This window comes from Dermacentor albipictus, chromosome 1 (assembly GCF_038994185.2).
Source record: "Dermacentor albipictus isolate Rhodes 1998 colony chromosome 1, USDA_Dalb.pri_finalv2, whole genome shotgun sequence".
Lineage (NCBI taxonomy): Eukaryota > Metazoa > Arthropoda > Arachnida > Ixodida > Ixodidae > Dermacentor > Dermacentor albipictus.
Genome location: NC_091821.1, coordinates 358610674 through 358630206, shown reverse-complemented (window position 1 = coordinate 358630206; position 19533 = coordinate 358610674). Strand labels below are relative to the sequence as shown.

The 19533-nt window shown below is 45.5% G+C and overlaps 1 protein-coding gene across 2 annotated transcripts in view; it reads right to left on the bottom strand.

Moving 5' to 3' along the window:
* LOC139054597 (zinc finger RNA-binding protein-like) overlaps positions 1-19533 on the bottom strand; it is a 94432-nt gene that overhangs the window by 72746 nt on the left and 2153 nt on the right. For both annotated transcript variants that reach the window (XM_070531832.1, XM_070531833.1), the window contains exons 2-4: positions 17933-18128; positions 15539-16276; positions 8060-8293 (exon numbers count right to left, since the gene is read on the bottom strand). In XM_070531832.1, the coding sequence (XP_070387933.1) occupies positions 8060-8293; positions 15539-16276; positions 17933-18128 (1168 nt within the window). The remainder of the gene's footprint in view (positions 1-8059; positions 8294-15538; positions 16277-17932; positions 18129-19533) is intronic.

The window sequence follows — 19533 nt, the reverse complement described above, 5'->3', positions numbered from 1 at the left end:
GGAAGCCAAGCTGTAGCCACACAGCAATGATGAAACCAATACTTCAAGCCCAAATTTCTGACAAACTTTTGCTCGGATTCGCATACAGTACGAGGCGAAAATTTGGGACACTACTAATATTAAAAAACCTCGTATTATACACGAGTTTTTACGGTATTGAATGATGTGCCACGCTCCACCTCTGCAAGCGCACGTATCCTAATGGGGTAACCACTTCTCAAGTCGTCGAAAATATTTAATGACAACAAATTCAAAACATACTTTTGGCAGATGTCAAATAAGACACTGAACTTGACGGGCATTACATGCTACAGAGAAAAAATGAGCAGGGTGCACTTCAGTTTTGCTTGTTGCCGTTCATTATCGGCAAGAGCAGATCGCCACTCTGCTTCTAGAACATGAAAGCCTTGCGATCTGATACGCATTCTACAACGAAGTCTGGATGACACTCAGACTTTGCAGCGAATGGCTCTGGCATGGGGTGCCGAAATGGAGATGCCCATTTTTAGACGGAGGCTTTCCATGAATGGCATTTTAGGGTTTAGCGGGTGGCCAAACAAATCTGACCCTAACCCCCCCCCCTTTTGATTACAGCTTGGATTTAAGGGGAGATCCTGCATCTAGAAACTTTTTTGTAGATTTTGACGAAAATTGCGTATGTATTTCCATGTGCTAAATTAAGATATACATTGTTTTCTGGCACAGTAAGCATCTTTCCAGAAATGTAAAACACTCATAACTTGCATGGAGGTGCACTATCTACTAAACTATATATACAGGGTTTGTCCGTAAAGTAGGGTGTGTGCAAATATTAAATTTATTTAATACGAATCTTATATGAATACTTAGCACCAAATATCAAATGATACGCACATGCATTTATTAGCAAGTTTGTTTATTTTTAACATGATGTTGGAACGTTGCAATTACATTGTCATTGGTAAAAATTAGACTAGTAAGCCGTTATACTAAAAGATTGTCTCTATTTCTCTATCTTTCTGACAAACAAATTATTGATAGGATAAGTAGAACCAGACATATCACCACTCCATAACGGCGACAATGCCAGAAATGCTGTTGAGAAAATTAGGAACAACATTCCAAAACTTGTTTATGATTATTACAGCAGAAGCTAAACCAATCAAGGATGATACAGGGATCCAATCCAGCAAGAATAAATGATCTACACTAACCTGGAGCAATAGGATGCATCAAGATATTTGGGCCGATTTCCAGCTCTAAAGAGCAGGGTCTCCCCTTACCAAGACAACCGCACTTCGCAGAAAGCCCATTGCGACAGAAACGTGAAAGACTCATCACTATGCGAGCCGCAAGTCTACAGTCAGAGGTGAACGCATTTAATTTATGCTCACAGGGTTCCACGTGCCATCATTGCCTCTGTTATTGCCGTGTCGCCTAACGAAAGTGATGAGGACGACATGGAAAGTTACAGCATGGGGAGATTCACACCCAACAGTGGCAGAAGCTGCGCATTATGTCAGCATCGTGCAGGTGCTTGCTGACAAGAGGGGGCTGGCGGAAAAGCTGACTTTTGAGGCCAGTTGGAGGCCACTGTCGTTGCTGCTAGGCCACCACGGCATCAAACGAAAATAACAGATTTTTGTAGTGAGAAATGAATAGTCTACGCTCATTACAACAGACTTTCGGATATAATGGACAATATTTCAGCCTTAGTTAGTTCTACCAATTTTATTAATGCGACAAAGTTCGTTTTTAATGGATCGCGCTAAAGCGGACTATCGACTACAGCAGAAAAAATTTGCAGCGATCTTTTTTTCAAAATCGGCCTTAGAAAACGTACTTTCGCCATGTCAACACAGGCTGACAACTGATTTGCGAGGGTCAGCTGACGATTGTGGCTCAATATTGCGTGCGAGAGAAAGCGGAAGGTAGGGCGGAAACGCGCGAGGCACGCGGGGTAGGTGGGGGGTGGGTACTCCAGTGGCTGCTGCTTACAGTGCGGCCCCCGTATCTTGAAAGCAATCTGCGATGTGGACAAAGTGTGCCCAGTGCAGGTAGCTTTGTATGTGCTGTGCTTTCTACGTTTAGTTCGCGTTGAAGTGAGAGACAGCATGAAGGTCTACTCGCTCGCTGCTGCCGCCCTTATCTTGCTTACCATATTTACTCGAATCTAACGCGCATTTTTTCCCCCAATAAAATGGGTCCTAAAATTGCATGCGCGTACAACTCTAAATCCGCGTCACCATATCGCTATCGGCATTAAAAAAATGGCTGCCTCGTACACGCTTCTAGTCTAGCTGCGGTTGCTTCCTCCATTTGCACACCTCCACGTTGTATGTGTAACCAGGCGTTGGTGTAACCTAGTCTACCGCCCGTTTTCCAGTTTTCTGCGTTTATTCAATCAGCATAAAAGCACCGACTGCAAAGACACGCCAAGTCCACCATGCCACATTTAAAAGGAAAGTTATGTGCGCGGAGACGGAAGGAAATTGGGCCGCACCACGGGCGTTTGGAATTCCCGAAACTTGCGTGCGGGGCTTTATAGTTAGCCTTTTAGAAAGGGCTAATGCGGAGTGACTTCAAAGCGAGCAGGTGCTGGCTGTCAAATTTTATGTAAAGAAAAGGCTTTTCTCTTCGAAGGCAGACAGGGATACGTCAAAAATTTTCCAAATATGAAGAGAAATTTAAGTTTTCAGCGGTACATTTTGAAGTTGCACCAGAGAACCCGATACCACTTCAGACAAATGAGAAATGCCGATCAGACACCGCTCTACTTTGACATGCCTGCCACCACAACCGTTGAAAAGAAGGGGGCGAATCAAGTGTGCGTTTTGTCTTCTGGCCACGAAAAAACTAGAGTCACCGCAATGCTTTGTTGCACTGCGGATGAGCACAAGCTGCCCCTGTATCTTATCTTTAGACGGAAGACGCTACCGAAAGGAATCGTGTTTCCAAGTGGTGCGATTGTGTGCGCAAATGAAAAAGGTTGGATGACTACGGACTTGGTCACTGAGTGGATTGATAACATTTGGCGAAAGTGACCCGGCAGCGGTTTATGTCTGCGTGGGATGCTTGTGCTCGATGCGTTCAGGTGCCACCTTGACCAGCGCATTAAGGACAAGCTGGCTGCATGCAACACCGACCTTGTCGTGATACCCGGCAGCATGACATCGCAGCCCCAGCCGCACAATGTTCGAACAAGTCAGTAAAAGATAGAATTCAGGCACTCTACACTGAATGGCTTGTCAGTGGCTGCCATGAATTCCCACCCATCAATAAAATAAAGCATGCCTCGCTGCAGGACGGCTGGATGGGTGAAAGATGCACGATGCAAGATCCCTCTGCCATTGTGAACAAGGCCTTTAAAAAGTGCGGGATTTCGAATGCCATGGATGGCACCGAGGATGAAATGCTTTTGTGTGTTGTGTGGGGGTTCCACTCTGCGTGCAGCTAGGGCTGAAGGCGAGCTCTGGATCTAGCCCCACGCAGTCGCATTGTGTTACTCCCCAACCCGTAGCGCGGGAATCGCGGCTACGTCGGGTTCGAACGAATAAGGCAACCAGCGGCGTCAACTGTAAGAACGTTTATTGCTACCGGCAATAAAGAACACTGGCAGAGGGACGTCCTCTCTGTAATAATAATAAATAGGCTGGCCTCGTTGCCCGGGATAGTCAGGCAATGTGGTCACTTACGGGTTGCGGCAGGTACTCCAGTACGGCAGGTTAGGGGTCCGGCCTCAGAGAGAGATGGTCTCCCCCAGTCGCGCTGTTTTGTACCTTTTTACCTGGGCGAGGGGAATGTCCTCCTCGCCGGTCAGCTACCTGCCTGCAATTCGGGGAGGAAGGGCGTACAGCTGGACCAGGGCCACTATATTGTAGCAATGCCTTGTTCAACACTAATGCTATTTGGCGTTTGTTTTCGTGAGATGCCATGTTTTGACACTGCCTGGAGCGGAGCGTCGCCCGACTACTCACGAACACGTAAAGTGCCAAAAGGCATTGCCACCAGGAAAAGTCATTGTCACGAAATTGAAGCCCTAAACTCCGATAATGATGAGCTGCACTTGACACAGATGCGGAGATTATCAGTGTCGCCAAAGATGAAGAAAAGAGGCGCTGGCCAAACATACTAGGTGGATGAGTCGTGCATTTGCAAATGTTGATTGTTTCTACAAGGACTTGTGCGTTGTATGTATTATTGCGGGTTACAGTCAAACCCCGTTACAACGAACACCACATTAACGAACATTTCAGATTAACGAACTTTTATGAAATCCCGTGCCGACTGCTTATAGTTTCAATGTAAAAATATTTCACTACTACGAACTTCAGAATAACGAACATTTCAGAATAACGATCGTTATTTAATTTCCGTGTCATCTTAACAACACCTCAGTACTACAACTCATATCCCGAAATGCGAGGATTCTTAGATTTCCGTGTATCCGTCACGGCAGTCGGAGCTCTAAGCTAGCAGACGACGCAGCGCGAAGAGCGGGCCGCCTTGCAACTTGCTTCCCGCAAAAACCCGAGATGGCGCGGAAGGAGAAAGATGCGGGCGGAGACTTTTTTTTTTTCCTTCTCCGTTGCGGAGGCAACGACGCACCAGGTTTTGTGAGTGGAGAGGCGGGGAGCATGGGCTCGTAAAACCTGAGACGGTGCGGCAGAAGAAAAAAAAAAAGTAGTAAATAACGCTGAAGTGGGCCTTTTTTTTTTTCCTGTTGCGGAGGTGACGACGCATCACGTTTTTCTTGCTTGTTTTCTCAGTTGTTCGCGCGCTGTCACCCGTATCAGGCCTGTCCATCTTGTTTTTCTTCTGGTTATATTATTGTGTTAGAAGTGCGTGTCGGCGTTCGCGTTGTCATGAGCTCAACAACTCTAAGCACGGCGAAGAAGCGACAGCAGTTTTCTTTGAGCGAGAGAGTAGAGATTTTTCGCGAGATAGAAGACGGGAAGAAACAAACCGTCGTGGCTAAAGAACGTGGAGTGGTGCGGTCGACGATCGCCACGATTCTCAAGGATAAGCAGAAAATCTTTAAGCACCAGCAAGAATCTTGCTGCACGTTACGGCAGCACCCGAAGACCGCGACGAGTCCGTGTCGGCCACAGATGCGTTGGACTGCTTGCGAAAACTCCGCATATTTATAGCCAAACGCGGCACAGCGGCCGAAGGCGTGCATAAGAATGCGGACGGTCTGGAATCGTTCGTGCTGCACCCGTCAGAAGACGATCACGGACTATTTCAAATAAATGTGCCTTGTCTGACGATCACGTGTGCATTGTGTCAGAAACGAGTTCAAGGAGGTACCGTTTCAAAGGTAGGAGGCTTGCGTTACTGAAATGCTATTGTTATGGCTAATTTTTGGGCTTTCACTATAACGACCTTTCAGAATAACGAACATTTTCCCGCGGTCCCCTGAAGTTCGTTGTACCGAGATTTCACTGTATACGCGCTGAACTTTTTTCTTTCTGGGCAGTTGTAATTGCAGGTGTACGATTATATGTCGAAAGATACCCTACTATAAACCACTGTCCCCTAAGAGGAGACTAGAGTGAAGAAATAGTTTTTTCTTCATAAAATAATTTTTACTTGCTATATCTTTAAACCCTCTAAAGAAATGAAAAATATGCATGAAAGACAAGTGAAAAACGCGCCTAAATGAGTCGCGGTCTCAAGAAATTGCAGATTTTAGATGATTTTTGCCCATTTTATATCAGCCAACCTCCAAACCAGTGTAGCTGGCTGCCACTGCCGCCATTTACACCAAGTAGCCTGAAGCGTCTTGTTTTGACAGGAACATCTACTGGTACTTTTTGGTGCATGTTTCGAGAACTCCCTGCTTTTTAAAGACACTGTGTGCAATGTGAACACAGTACTGCCACTGGCTACCACCATCTTGGCAAAGCTTCATTGCGAACACGTCGTGCATCATCTCCGAGGGAGCTACTTTTTCGTGTTGTTGAAATGCTGAAGTGTGACTCACCTTCAAAAATGCCGTTTAAGGCAAAACGACAGAAGCAAAGAATTGCAATGAACTGGACCGAAGCAGCAAGCATGCCATGCCGACCTTCGAGCCATGTGAGAAGCAGGCCTAATTTAATTAGAAATACTATCAATTTCGTGAGCTCGCTGAAAAAGCTGGTAACGTGTACGGTCTCCGACCGATTTTCCGGACTCCAAAAATTCGGACATGCCCGATTATTCGGTCAGCTTCGCGGCACCGCCATTCTCCCCATAGACCATAATGTACAACAGCTGCCAAAAGTTCGGACACCCTGCAACCTCCCGTCCGATTTTTCGGACGCTCCTTGAGCCAACTCGATCGAGGGCACCATGCACCGACTCTGACCGGCGCATAGTTCGACTTGCTGAACGCCATTTTTGTTTTGAACGAAGCCTCCTTGCTGCCCCACGAAGTGGCGCTACTGGAAATCCCCGCTCATCATCATCGTTTCTGCCTGGTTCGATAGAGTGGCCGTACAGCAGTTCCGGTTTCAGCTTAGTAAGCCATGTCAAGACAGTCCAGCAGCTGATTTGTTTCTTTCCCGCACGACGCTGCGAGCAGGCCACGTTTTTCGTTTGTGCGACTGCTGTCGGCACGGTGGTGTTTGTGTGCTGTGTTGAGGTTTCAGTGATCCAACGGGGCATACGGAAACATCGCGTCAAGTGTCTAATGGCGCCGACAGTGCCCACGCAGACTGCGCTAGGGAATGCCGGCAAGCGGGTGCCGGGAGGCCTAAGATTTGTCGCCTTCCGATGTGCTCCCTACTGACACGGAAAATGTTCTGCCAAGACCTGCGCAGTGGTTGCATTGCGATTCCGGACACCGTTTCATTTGACAGTTTCACAGGTGCTGACACTGCTGTACTGACATGCGCAGAACTCAACGACGGCGAGATCATTCGTCAGGTTTCTGCTGCACGGCCGGACAATGACTCTGAGTCGGGAAGATGACGCACCATGTGCTACGCTGCCGTCGCATGCGGAGCGTGCACAAGCAGTGACTGTGCTTTCAGCCACCTATAGTGACCGTACGACCCTCTCCGAGATTCAGGCTTATCTGATAGCGCGTAAACGGAACAGCGTGCAACGACGCACTCACGATTTCTTCAAGCCTACTGCCGAGCCCGAATAAGTGCGTGGAAACAAAGGATTTCATTGTTTTTTTCTTAATCTGCTTTTTCGGACACCTGTTTATTCGGACATTTCCGCAGTCCCCGTGAGGTCCGAATAAACGGTCGGCGACTGTACGTGCAAGTGTGGTCGTCATTGAAGAGCCAGTAGTCAGGGAGACCAAGATCTTTGGTAAACATTCCTTTAGCAACTCTATTTGCAACTTGGCAAATTTGGAAAATGCAGATTTCAAAGGAATAAATTTTTCCTGCACTGTGACAACCTAAGCAACTTAGTACAAGCTCTGCCTACAAAACCAAATTGCACTTGGCGTCTGTGCTCTAAAACGTGCATCCCTGGGAGTTCACCTCTGCCCGACTTCACGAAAATGACCCAACGTAATTGGCTGCAATGCAATGGTGGTGCCACATGTTGCATTTGGCACAGCAACCTCATAACCTGTCAACATGTGAACTTCAAAATCTCGAGTACGTGATACAGTGGGGGGGGATGAAGCAGCAGCATGTAAAAGAGCTTTCCCTGAGCCCAGGCATTTTGTAGGATGCATACAAAAATTTGCTAACGATGATTTACCTTTAGACACAGCATACAAAAGCACCAGCAGGCTTGCAACAGCACAGACTGACAAGTAACACAATTTAAAGTCAAAGAGACATTGTCTGCGACTTTTCTATTGCCAATTTTGTCTGCTTCAGGAACTTGTCTGGCATCCTTTAACAATCTGAAGTCTTCCAATGGAAGTTTGAGACCAACAAGTGCACATTTTTTGCAAGACCTCAAGCTCATTTAGCAAAAACTAAAACGAGCCTAATTGTTACGCTGTACAGAAAATTCTGGATAGTTGACAGGTATGAATCTTTAGATTGTCACCAATGTTGGATTCTTTTGACTACATGAGCAGCCTCCCCCACTTCCCAACTAGAGACCACACTGTGGAGCCCACCTCTGCGCCTTTATCGTCCTTGAGGGCATCTAGAGAACTGTCCTCAGCTGCAGCAGCCCTTTCAGATTCCACAGCTGCCTTTGCAGCACTGTCCGCAGCACCCTGTGACGAAGCAGTGGTGGTGGTGGTGGCTGTTGTAGATGGCTTTGTTGTGGTGGTGGTGCCTGTCGCGGCTATCACAACAGGCTCTGTTGAAGGAATCGGCTTGCCCAACTTTGTGTGCAGCTTTACCACCTGCAAACAGCCACAAAATGGAACTAGATCATGACAATGCTTTGGTGCTCATCCAGCATGCACTTTCACAATACATGCAACCATAATATTGCAGACAGGATTGCTGAAACAGGGCCTATGCCACCTCATACACCAGTCAACTACCAGCTAATCCCATTGATAACGGCGGAGAGTCACTGACCACTGATGATGCAAGAAAAGGAATGGCATTGGCATAGAATTGCAACATTAACCTAGAACAAGAATACTTTGCACTTTTCGAAGTATAGTGCCACACCATACATGACACATGCCTGCAGGACTATAAGGTCACTATTGCAACTGTGAAATGATATAATTTTCTATCACCATGGATTAGTTGCTGGCCAGCTCACCATCAATGAATATTTTGGCAACTACCAGTTAAAATAATAATTCCTTTAAAGTAATTCCTTCTTTTTTTTCATCCTTTGAGATGGGGGAGGCTAGGAAAGAAATCTGTACGAACTTGACTTGCTGCTCCCCCCCCCCCAACATGAAATACAATGTGACATGTTTTCAGCAGCATACAGTGCCCAAGCATGGAGCAGTACAAACAGAAACAAACAACAACAAAAAAAGAACAATCAACAGTCTTTGCAATAACAGAAAGCGTGCAACAGTCATGGTTGGACGCATTTTTTCATGCAGTCTTCACAATAACAATAAGCGCACAACAGTCTGTTAATTTTTCCGTGAGTTCAAAGAAAGAAAAAAAAAGGCAATTAAGAAATAGAAAAACAGTTACGTATACAACAAATAAGGTTACGACAGGTAGGCACAGGAAAGTGCATGAATTTCAACCAGCAGCAATTATTTGAACCGGAGATTTGCTGTAAAGGGGGTGTTGCCCTCGTAAAGTACACCTTAAGAACTCTGGAGAGTGAGGACATGCAAGCCTGCACTGTAATGCAATGCCTGGAATTGCATTAAACCTTTGTGCAAGCCCAGCCGATAGTTTGCAAGCGTTCATTTGCCCAAGGCAACAGAAACTGCTTTCCACACACATTTAGAATTTAATGAATAAGGCACAAACATGCAGTGAGCATTCTGTTTTGTTGTTCAATTTCACATTTGGACAACTAGGCCATTTTTCTTTTACGGTGAAATTTGTGGTAATTCCCTTCTGCTAGAAACAACAAAAATGTGCAGTCAAGGTATGTCACTTTCATGGTACAGTCGAACGTCAATATAATGAAAATTAACATATTTCTCGCAGATACTGGCATGTAACAACGGTTGGATACAGTCGAGCCTGTTCACATTGAATTATGCAGTATATCGAAGGATTTCTGAACATATTGTTACTGCAAGTATATATGTATAGCAAAAATTACATAGAACAAAAATAACAGCAACTCCCGATTATCGAACGCCAAGCGGCGCAGAGCAGCCCAGAAGTCTGCTGTCCCTCATGGTGGCGAGGAGACCTCCCGACATCCCCAAAGTAGTACAGCCCAGCGGCACTGCCCTATCCACCCGCTTTCCCTACCGTGACCGCACCACATCAGGCAAGTTGGCAATACCCCCTGGAAAACTGATCCTGGCCTGCCCGCAGCCCTTGCTCAGTTAATCGAAGGCTCTTGTGACCTCGTTGAGCAAGATGGTTAGAGTCCAAGCTGCCTCACTGCTTTTCTCGTTCATTGCATTTGCCCCTAGTGGGCCTTCTCCCACAGTGTTGCCCTGATGGCTAGCGTGAAGCGCACTGAATTCGCGTTTCGCTGTGAAGCTTGAAATCCTAAATCATACCAAACGCGGTAAGAAGTCTTGTCGCTGCAGCATACAAGATTCGTAGGTGCACTCTCAGCACAATCTTGAAGAACAAGGAGATTAGCACTAAAGCAGACGAACGATTCGGTAACAGTGGCAGCTGACGCGTATGCACGGCCGCGACGTCGAGGCGGCCATGTACAAGTGGTTCAGCTGAAACTTCTTCAGATGTGCTAGTTTTCGTGTGCTTGGTGGCGACTCTAGAAATGCTTAATAGTGCGACGAAGCCATTGCCGGTGTCACCGAAGTTTGGGGCAAACTCACAATTTCCGGAAGCCACTGACTGATCAACGGTCGATGAGTTTGAGTGTGGATGGCGGTGTCACGACCACAAACAAAGACGAAAACAAAGACTACATTGCCGACATCGTGCCCAACACAAGTGAAAAAGGTGCAATCAGGAAAGCAACAACGATCCTCACATCCTCCAAGGTGATTGGTGCACTAACACTAGTCTGGCGATTCTGCACGAATGCGGAAGGTTATGCCTTCAGCTGCTCGTTAGACAATGTGGAGAAGTGCATGCTGTCGCAGGCAGCGAAGTTGCCCAAGCGGGAGATACAGGACTATTTCATGTGAAACTAAGCTAGTTACATCATTAAAGTGCTTTTATAAATGGTATGCGCTTCTTATCACGTCAAATTTTTTAGCAGGCTTATATCAAATTATGCCCTACTTCGAACTGATAGGCTTTTTTTTTTTCCCCGAGTTCAATATAACCGGGTTCGACTATATCTAAGGCATTTTCATGCCCAATGCAATTTCACAAGGTTCGGCTGTGCTTCCTGTTGCCAAGGAGCTCAAGCGGCGATTTTTCAGGAGGAAATTTCCAAGCTCTGCCACAATAACAGTGCGGTAGTGTTGAACTGAACTATCAGTACAAAAAATGACAGAAGCAAGCTCCAAATAAATTCTTCCAACTACGGTAGAACCTGGTTTATATATTTTCAGAAGGAAAAAGAAACACTGCAAGGAAGAACGTACTTCCTGAGAAAACATAGGATCCAAAGTCACTAAAGAATTTGGCAGACAACTGCAGCTCACATGTGCGTAATGCAAAGCATTGCAGCACAAGACCATACTTACTGAGCTGGTAGGGTTCGAGCGATCTGAAAACATGCATTGTGGCTTTACTATTGCATAGTGTTTTAAATAGTGATGAAACCGAAACCAAATCGAGGCGGTGAGTGGTGTCAGAATACGACGCAGCCAGAGCTGAATGCGATTCTCCCTTTGCGCCTCTGCACCAGAAAACGGCGGTGCATTTGAGTTATGTCTGAAGCAGGGATTGGGCCTCAAGCAAAATTTTTATTGCTATTTTATTTTAATGCTGCCAGTTGCAAATATGCAGCCTATCTTTTTCCATATAATGAAGAAAAGATTTTACACAATTTTTCTATTCCAAATCTTTGAGTTGACTGTTTAAGACATTTTACCGTAAGCAAGCTAAAAGTTATGAGACTATATTTCTAAATACTCAAAGAGTGCAATAAGCGTTTTATCTTTCTACCTCTACTATTCTATCCAGTTACAAAAGCTTGAAGTTGAAACATGACATGTGAATCCTTTTTAATTCTTCAAATTTCCAGATGTTTCAGAGTGCAGAAACATTGCATTATAGATTTACTGCGCTCCTTGGAAGCCTAGTTATCAGATTAAAAGAAAATTATTAAAATCAGATGATAAGGAGAGTAATTACACCTCTTGAAAAATAATTGACTACCAAGAAGAGTTACAGTAACACCTCGTTAACTGAAACTTGCATATTTTGAAAAATCTGCTAAGTCTAAATTTCCCACAGCACAGAACCATTTCCCATATGTGCCATGTATTTATAGCCCTTTATTTCGTGGCATCTTTAGGCCAAACTGCAGATCTCAATATCTTGACTGACAGTGGAACAAACTCTCCACCGCCGGACCGTTTAACAAGCTTCACGCGAGGCTGTTTTTCTTCGGCCTACATTCCAGGTTTTTCATTTTTTACTGGCTTCGGACATTCGGGGGTCGGCTTAGAATCGGGGCTGGCCTAGACTGGAAGTAAATATGGTCAATTTGACTATTTCAGAAATGCTTCGCTACAAAAAGTTCAATGCATTCAGCAGAAGTTATTGGTAAACAGTGTTCACAGTGCTTCCGCTCCTTCAACGATTTGCACTGTGAAGGCTACGGCAGAGCGGTGCGTGGCCATTCATGCAGTGCGCTCAGTGGACTTGTCACAGCACCTCACAGTATCTACGCTACGTAACAGACCGTAGCTGCATGCAACTCGGCCCGTATTCTGAAACATTCGCCTTCTGTGAAACTATCGCCTTGGCCACACCTCCGCCAATGGCGCCTGCTGATTGGCTGTCTTAGCAAAACCAGAAAATAAGCAGTGCCATCTCGTAGTTTTAGCCTACGTCATTTTAAAGGGACACTGAAGGGCAAATATTAAGTCAAGCTAAGGCGACAGATTAGTTCTCGAGAATCTCAGCTTTCTTTTTTAGGACACCGCACACTGCCTTACGGGGGGATCTTCATACGTTCTTTCGAAGTACCAGCAAAAGGTTTGGTATCAATACATTTGTGTCGAATGGATCTAGCCGGTGATGCTATTTATTTCTAAAGTTGCCGGCTAAATTTTAATTCCACTAATGAAATACAAATGAAAATTAGCAAAAAATATTGAAATTATGTTTACATCTGTTTTTTTTTTTACATTGTAAATGCGCTGACAACCATAAAAATAGCATCACTGGCTGGAGCTACTCTCTGGTGTTCTGGCCGTATACATTGTTTTTTGCTTTTGACAAAGTTTTTGAAAAGACCCGTAAGAAATTGATTATTGATTGCATTTGTCTTAAAAACTTTGCACCATTTGTTCTGATGAAGATATACAAAATCTAATTAGATATTTGCAATCAGCAGAAAAAAACTGAACAATACTGTCAAATATCATTCAGTTCACACTAAAATTAACAAAATTGGTTTTGGAACCCACGTCTCCCCTTAATTCCGTCACTAGTACTCAACCACTCGTTGCAAAAGAACCCCCTTGTATTATAAGATGAAATAAAATGCTACTTGCCTAGTTCTATTTCATCTTTAGAAAGTCGAACTCATTGAAATTGCCTTTCATCACTGCGTGGGAGGTCCGAAAGGTTTCATTGTCGCTCGACTCTGCGCTGCCCATGCTTTCGCATTTTAGTAGTTTCGTTATCGCGTAGTCCTGCGCTGGTTTTGCTAGCTCGCGAAACTCGCACTAACTGCCAGTAGAAGAGAATTAAACTTCCATGTGATGTCGCGGTATGTCGGAAAGGTCTACGCCACTTGAGCAAGAAGCAGCTGCAGCGGCAAATCCACCACTTTGTCTTGGCTTGGTATCGCCATCTGTCGGGAGCCGTTCTACTCACAGACGGCAGCAAAGGGTATGATGGCGTATGCAACGTCGCCACTCCCCTGGTTGGGTGGCGGGAGATTTGTATTTCAAATAAGGTATTCGGACGTTTCAGGTGCAATTTTGTCGTAAACTAAGTCTTTCCTTAGCATGAAACAAGCGTTGCGAGGTTTATGGAATGGTATTTAAACAGTACACGTTGACTTACTGTTTGCTTTTAGTATCCCTTTAACCTCATGGTGGCAATGGGTGCTCTCGATATATACTGAATAAATGAACATGTCTTGGTGTTTGGTTGGCCTTGGAGTGTAGTAGAGATACGAAAGGTGGTAGTTTAATCTTTTTGGCGGCGCCTTACATGCATTCTCTTCAATTTATTCCTTTTTCAATTTATTTTACCTAATGCTGCCATAACCAACTGTAGTCAGTGCGCAAAACCCGTATTACGGCCACTACACTTGAAAACAACACAGTCGATCCGGCCTGCGCTCGCACGGTGCGCGCTCTCGTGTGATGTGAAGCGTTCGAGAGAGCGTGTTGGTAGTGCATGCTGATATCTCGGGTAAGCAGTCGCTTGATTTACTGAATGCGACTATCGCGGCGGCGGTACCATCGCTGAATGCGAACATTTCAGAATGCAACCCCTGGAGCGTTTCCTTTGTGCACGACAGGGTTAGAGTGCATGCTCGCACTCATGCTCTTGTCTGGCACATATTGGTGGTATGTGCTGCGTGGTACATGATGCAGACCGGCTTTGTCTTGCATGAGCTTGATTAACAGATAGTAGCCACATAACTTGCGCACTTTAAAGCACTCTTACAAAGCAAAGTCTGACGAGGCATCTAACCACAAGCGGTCAGGAGGGAGCTGGCAAGCCTGTGTACGGTCTGAACCTGGGTTTTGCATGGTTCAATGCCAGTAGAGTGCTGAAAACTAGTCAAAGTTAGCGAGTTAGTTTTCACGCAAACGCTGGAAAAACTTTCTTTTAGTGCTTCAACAGTCTTGTTGCTAAAGCTGGTCAACAGCCTTTCAGGGGAGTTGATTGGCGAGACAGCAAGCGACGAACACTCACCAGAAAACACCGGCGTCATTTTGCATTTGATGAATGTGTGAAGCGTGTGACAATCTCGGGTGTGTGAAAACTCGGAAGAGCAAACTAATACAATAAAATACTTATATCTGACTGGTGAATGTTACATATTGTTTTAAATTAGGTGCGGTAAAAAACAAAGTATTGGTTTCTATTTCCCGTGTAAGAAAATGTGGGCAAAACTGCGGAACTGCTTCCAGCAGCAGTGAAAGAGGCGCGCTTAGTTTCTGTAGCCTTCGTTTCATAGCCAAGAAAAGCTGTCTGCGAGTATAGAGGTTGTGGGTTCAATCGCAGCTACAGCGGCCCATTCTGATGTTGGGTGCAATGCAAAAACACTGTGCACATTGGGAGGGCGTTAAAGGATCACAGGTGATCAATATTAATCTGCAGCCCCCAAATTACCATGTTCCTTACAATCAGATCATGGTATTAGCACCAGAACCCAAGAATTTAATATTAATTGCAAAGTTCAATCCCACTGCAAAAGTCCTACACGCATGGTATAATTTACAGTGAATTGCTTTAAGCATAGCAGCAAAAATATGCAAATCTAAAATGAACATGCACAAACATGCTAATCACAGCCGACGAAGTGACACCAACGAAGTGACACCCACAAACATTCTAAAATAGGTTTCCAAGATGTGTGATCACATGCATTTTGCCAATAAGCAGATTGTCAAGCAAGCCCTCAAAGCATGCCCGAATAGGCTTATCAAAGATGATCAGTAACAGATTCAACAATTCAGCCAAAAAATGCTCAGTCATCCTACTGTTTGGCTTTACAAGCAAGACTCATGAATGCAACAATTTCAGCAAAAATACAATTTCGAGCAAATATCACACTGACAAGATACATAGCCAAGCAAGGATCCCCAAATCACGCAGTGCAAGTGGTCACACTGCTTTCAAGGCAAAGGTTACAGAACCGAACCCATGATCGCAGCCACTGTAGAAATTAACCATTAGGCTAGTGAAACATGTCCCACCTTTTGGTGCTTGGCACCTCGAATGTGGGCAGCATAGGCATCCGAGCCTGTGCACGTCACATCACAGAGCTCGCAACGCAGGGCTGTGCCTCCTCGAGGCAGTGGCGGTGTTCCTGCCGTCCCATTGCTCTTGAGCGCTGCCTCTTTTTTCTTGTGCTTCTGACCTTCCAAGTGCTCCTTGTAGGTCTGGGGGCCCGCACAAGATATCTTGCACACCTCACAGTAGTGCAACTGCGGGGGCTTTGGCGGTGGTTTGGGCTTGTTGATTTTGTTCTGGAAGGGACCAGGCCGCTTGTAAGGCCCAGGCCCTCCAGAGCCCATGGCACCACCACCCCCACCGCCAGCCCCGCCACCAGTGCTGACGTTGCCGCTGTTCCACGACATCTTGGCTCCACCCCCACCCCCACTGCTGTTCTGGTTTCCATGGTACCCAGAGTTTTGCACGCCTCCATAGGAACTTGAGTAGCCAGAATAGAGATATGTGGTAGAAGATGCACCACTGCCCCCGCTGCCTTGCTGCTGCTGTTGCTGCTGCTGTGGTGCTTGGCCAGTGTTGCTCTTGGGACCCGAGGGAGGTGCCCTGTAGGCCGAGGCAAAGCTGCTCTTGGCTGTTGGTTGGGCCGCGTAGCTAGAGCTCACGCTCTCGGCTGCGCCAGTGGTGGCAGCCGCGTTGCCGTACGCCGTGCTCACTTGGCCCTGGCCGTAGTAGCCCCCCTGGCTGCTCTTCTCATATGTGGCCTGTAAGCAGTGAAGATACCACATGTGAGGAGCTACAGAGGAACTCCAGCCCAAGCACACATTAACGTGGTGAGTCCGTCTCTACTGTTCAGTACAGGAGGTATAAACTACCAAGCTTTTGGCTGTTGTCACACACAGGAGTGCCACACCCATACTACAAGAGCTATATTCTTGCTCTGCTCAAATAACATCTGGGAACAGGAGGTAAACAGTGCCAGCCACTCAATTACAAAAACAATGCTCAACCTGTACAAACTATGAACATCCCAACGGACTTCAGTTAAGGCTACTAACCACAAATATTTAATTGGTCGAACATGGGTATAATTTTACAGTGCACTACAGTGTGATGAATTCACTTTCCAAAAATACTCCTTTGTGTGGAAGCACCAAATGAAGGACAAACTTTCATCTTGGTGTTCAAACAGAAACAAAATGGTGCAGTTAGCAAGCTTGCGGTCCAAAACATAGGCTTGAATTTTTGAAAGGTGGAGCCTGCCCTGCACACCGTCATTCAGTCTTTTCAACTATACGTGCTATGATTTGTGTGCCAACCACCAGAGCAGTTTGGCAAATTGCAAAATTGTTTATAAACTTCAATATATGCTTAGTTTTATCCGACCTAATCAAGGTTCCATAAATTAGAATCTGGTCATTGTACTAATGTTAGGTAGATAATTGCAATGTCAGGCACTGACTTTGTAATGCATGGATTACACTAAGGCAGCTAATCATGAATATTTGATGTGCAGTATCAGTGAACTTTACCAGCTGCATTGTAAGACTTGCAACTTGTCGCCTTCTCCTTCAAGTTGCATTACACACATGCCACAAAACCTACTGCCTGAACAGTTTAAATATCAGCTTGATTGTACTAGTAACACTTGACATAGCACCATGCTCCCTCTCACACTAAATTAAATCACACGGTGTATGAAAAGCTCCACATTAAGCTAATGCCACAGGGTTAGACATTTCCAACATCACAGCAAGCTGCATTTACTTAAGCACATTAATTGTTCCCTAACAGAAACCATGGCCTTATTACAAAAACACTGACCCACTCCGCACTGTATGCATACATGCACCTATGGTGAAGTGCAGAAAGCATTCACAAAGGCAGGACTAGGACTAGCAGCAACCATAGACAAACTTGTAGGTCAAATCTGAAGCTTTGTACGGTGTCACATACATGCATGTGAAATCCAGAGGAGGTAACAATCGCCATTATATCTCCTTGAGAAGAGCACTACATGAAACTGCAACTTGTGGCTCCCCATTTATTGAAATCAATACACGAGTGCGAAGCACAGGGGCTGATAGCATTTTGTAACAAGTTTCAAACAACATTACTATGTAGAAGGCAGTCTGGCACTAATGTCTTGAGTGCACTGCAAGCATGGAAGCCAACACTGGAATGACGAGAAGCATGATGATCTCGCCCTTTTAGTTTTGCTTCAAACTGTATGGTTTCCTAAAACGGGCTTATTGAACTCCTGCCTTTCACTGTTTTCAGAACATTGTGGCAATCTGATGATCGCAGCACCAGACTCCCCTCTACTATACCTATGCCAAGCACTTTAATTGGGTGCAGGGCAGTATAAGACAGCAAGGGCCCAGCAAAGGACACCAAATTACATGGGAGTGTGCACTAACCTGTTGCCTTGGGGCATAGTGAAAGGCAGCCGCGGCTGCAGTTGCAGCTGCGGCTGCAGCTGCATTGTGGGTGTCGTAGGCACTGTACGTAGGAGCTGCACGAGCACCAAACTGCTGGGGAGTGGCTGCTGCTGCAGCGGCGTGCTGCATAGTGTAGCCTGTCTGGCTGGCGGTGGCTGGGTAGGTGCCGGCAGCACTGCAAGACGAATCACACGTCATTAAAAAAAACTTGCACCACTGCTAGTGCTGCAACAAAAAAAAAAGGGGGGGGGGGCATACTGTGCAAGCTGTGCCCAGAAGGCAGTGGTGCAAAACAAGTTCTTATGCCAGTCAGAACAAGGCATACAGTTCTTAAGAGAGATGTGTCGCCAATGCCTCCAATGTTCCTGCCCTGCTGGTATGCATGGTGGAAAAAAAAAAAAGTTTCTTCCATTTTAACCAGGAATGTGGAAAGTAAACAAAGGAGCTTTACAATTAGGAGTCGCAGCTTGACGATCAGTTTTCATCTCTGGATTATACTGGCCATTCGACCTGCACCTAAATTTAACTGCATGAGCGTTATGAATTCAGCCTCGCAATGTGCCCTGCAACCAGAAAATGGGCCATGCACTGATATTTTGTAGCGATGCCTCTTCCGATGCTAATGCCTTGCAGTGCTTTTTAGATTTGAAAGTAGCCACCATGTTCAATGCTCTGCCCTGGGCAGAGCATCGTTTGACCACACGCGAATGCGAGAAGTACCGAAAGGCATTTCAGCTTCAGCAATCAGAAAGGCAGCTTCAACAATCTGACCCAGCACAAAGCAAACATGCATTGTAAACTAATAAAGTATTTCAAAGACTAGGCAAACGTACACCGATAATTAACAGTGCGCCCACTAATCTCAACCAACTCGCCAAGCAAACATTACTGAGCAACTAGAATTAATTGTTAGTACATGAAATGGCAGCCACAGCAACACCATGCATAACTTGGTGATAGTACCAAGGAGTAAAACAATTTTGGCACACCCGGCTTTATAGTTAAGAAATTGAATAGATGAACGCAACTGATTTCTCTGCTTGGGCAGTAGGAAATATTCCGGGCGCAATGCACATCAAGCATTGTCTACAGTGTAGTTCAATGCAGTGGCTGCCATTAGAGCATAGTTTTTGGAAGCCATATGGCCAGTGTGAAACCAAACACATGAAAAAGCTGAATTTTTGGTAAAGTCAGACCGTGCAGCCTGCAAGTGAGGGAGAATCTTCACAGTTGACACGCACCAGTGCAAATTTAAACTATCTTGACTACGGGCTGCATGACCAGACCTCACTCTTTTTCCCACATATCTTACACTGTAAGCTTTTGGAGCATACAGTACAAAAAATCTTGGAGGTATATATAATACAATCCTAATCATCGTACGTATTGTTGCATATTTTCCCCTTTTCTCTAAAGGCACTGTAGCACATTTTGTCTTGCGAGCATCATAGCATCACTTTTGCATGCCTAACATTTCTGCAGTCACTGCAAGACGACATACTGTTCTCAATCATTTAAGAGAGCCTGATAGTGCAACAAAGGAACCATTAATTATCTATATTACGGCATGCTGGCAGATA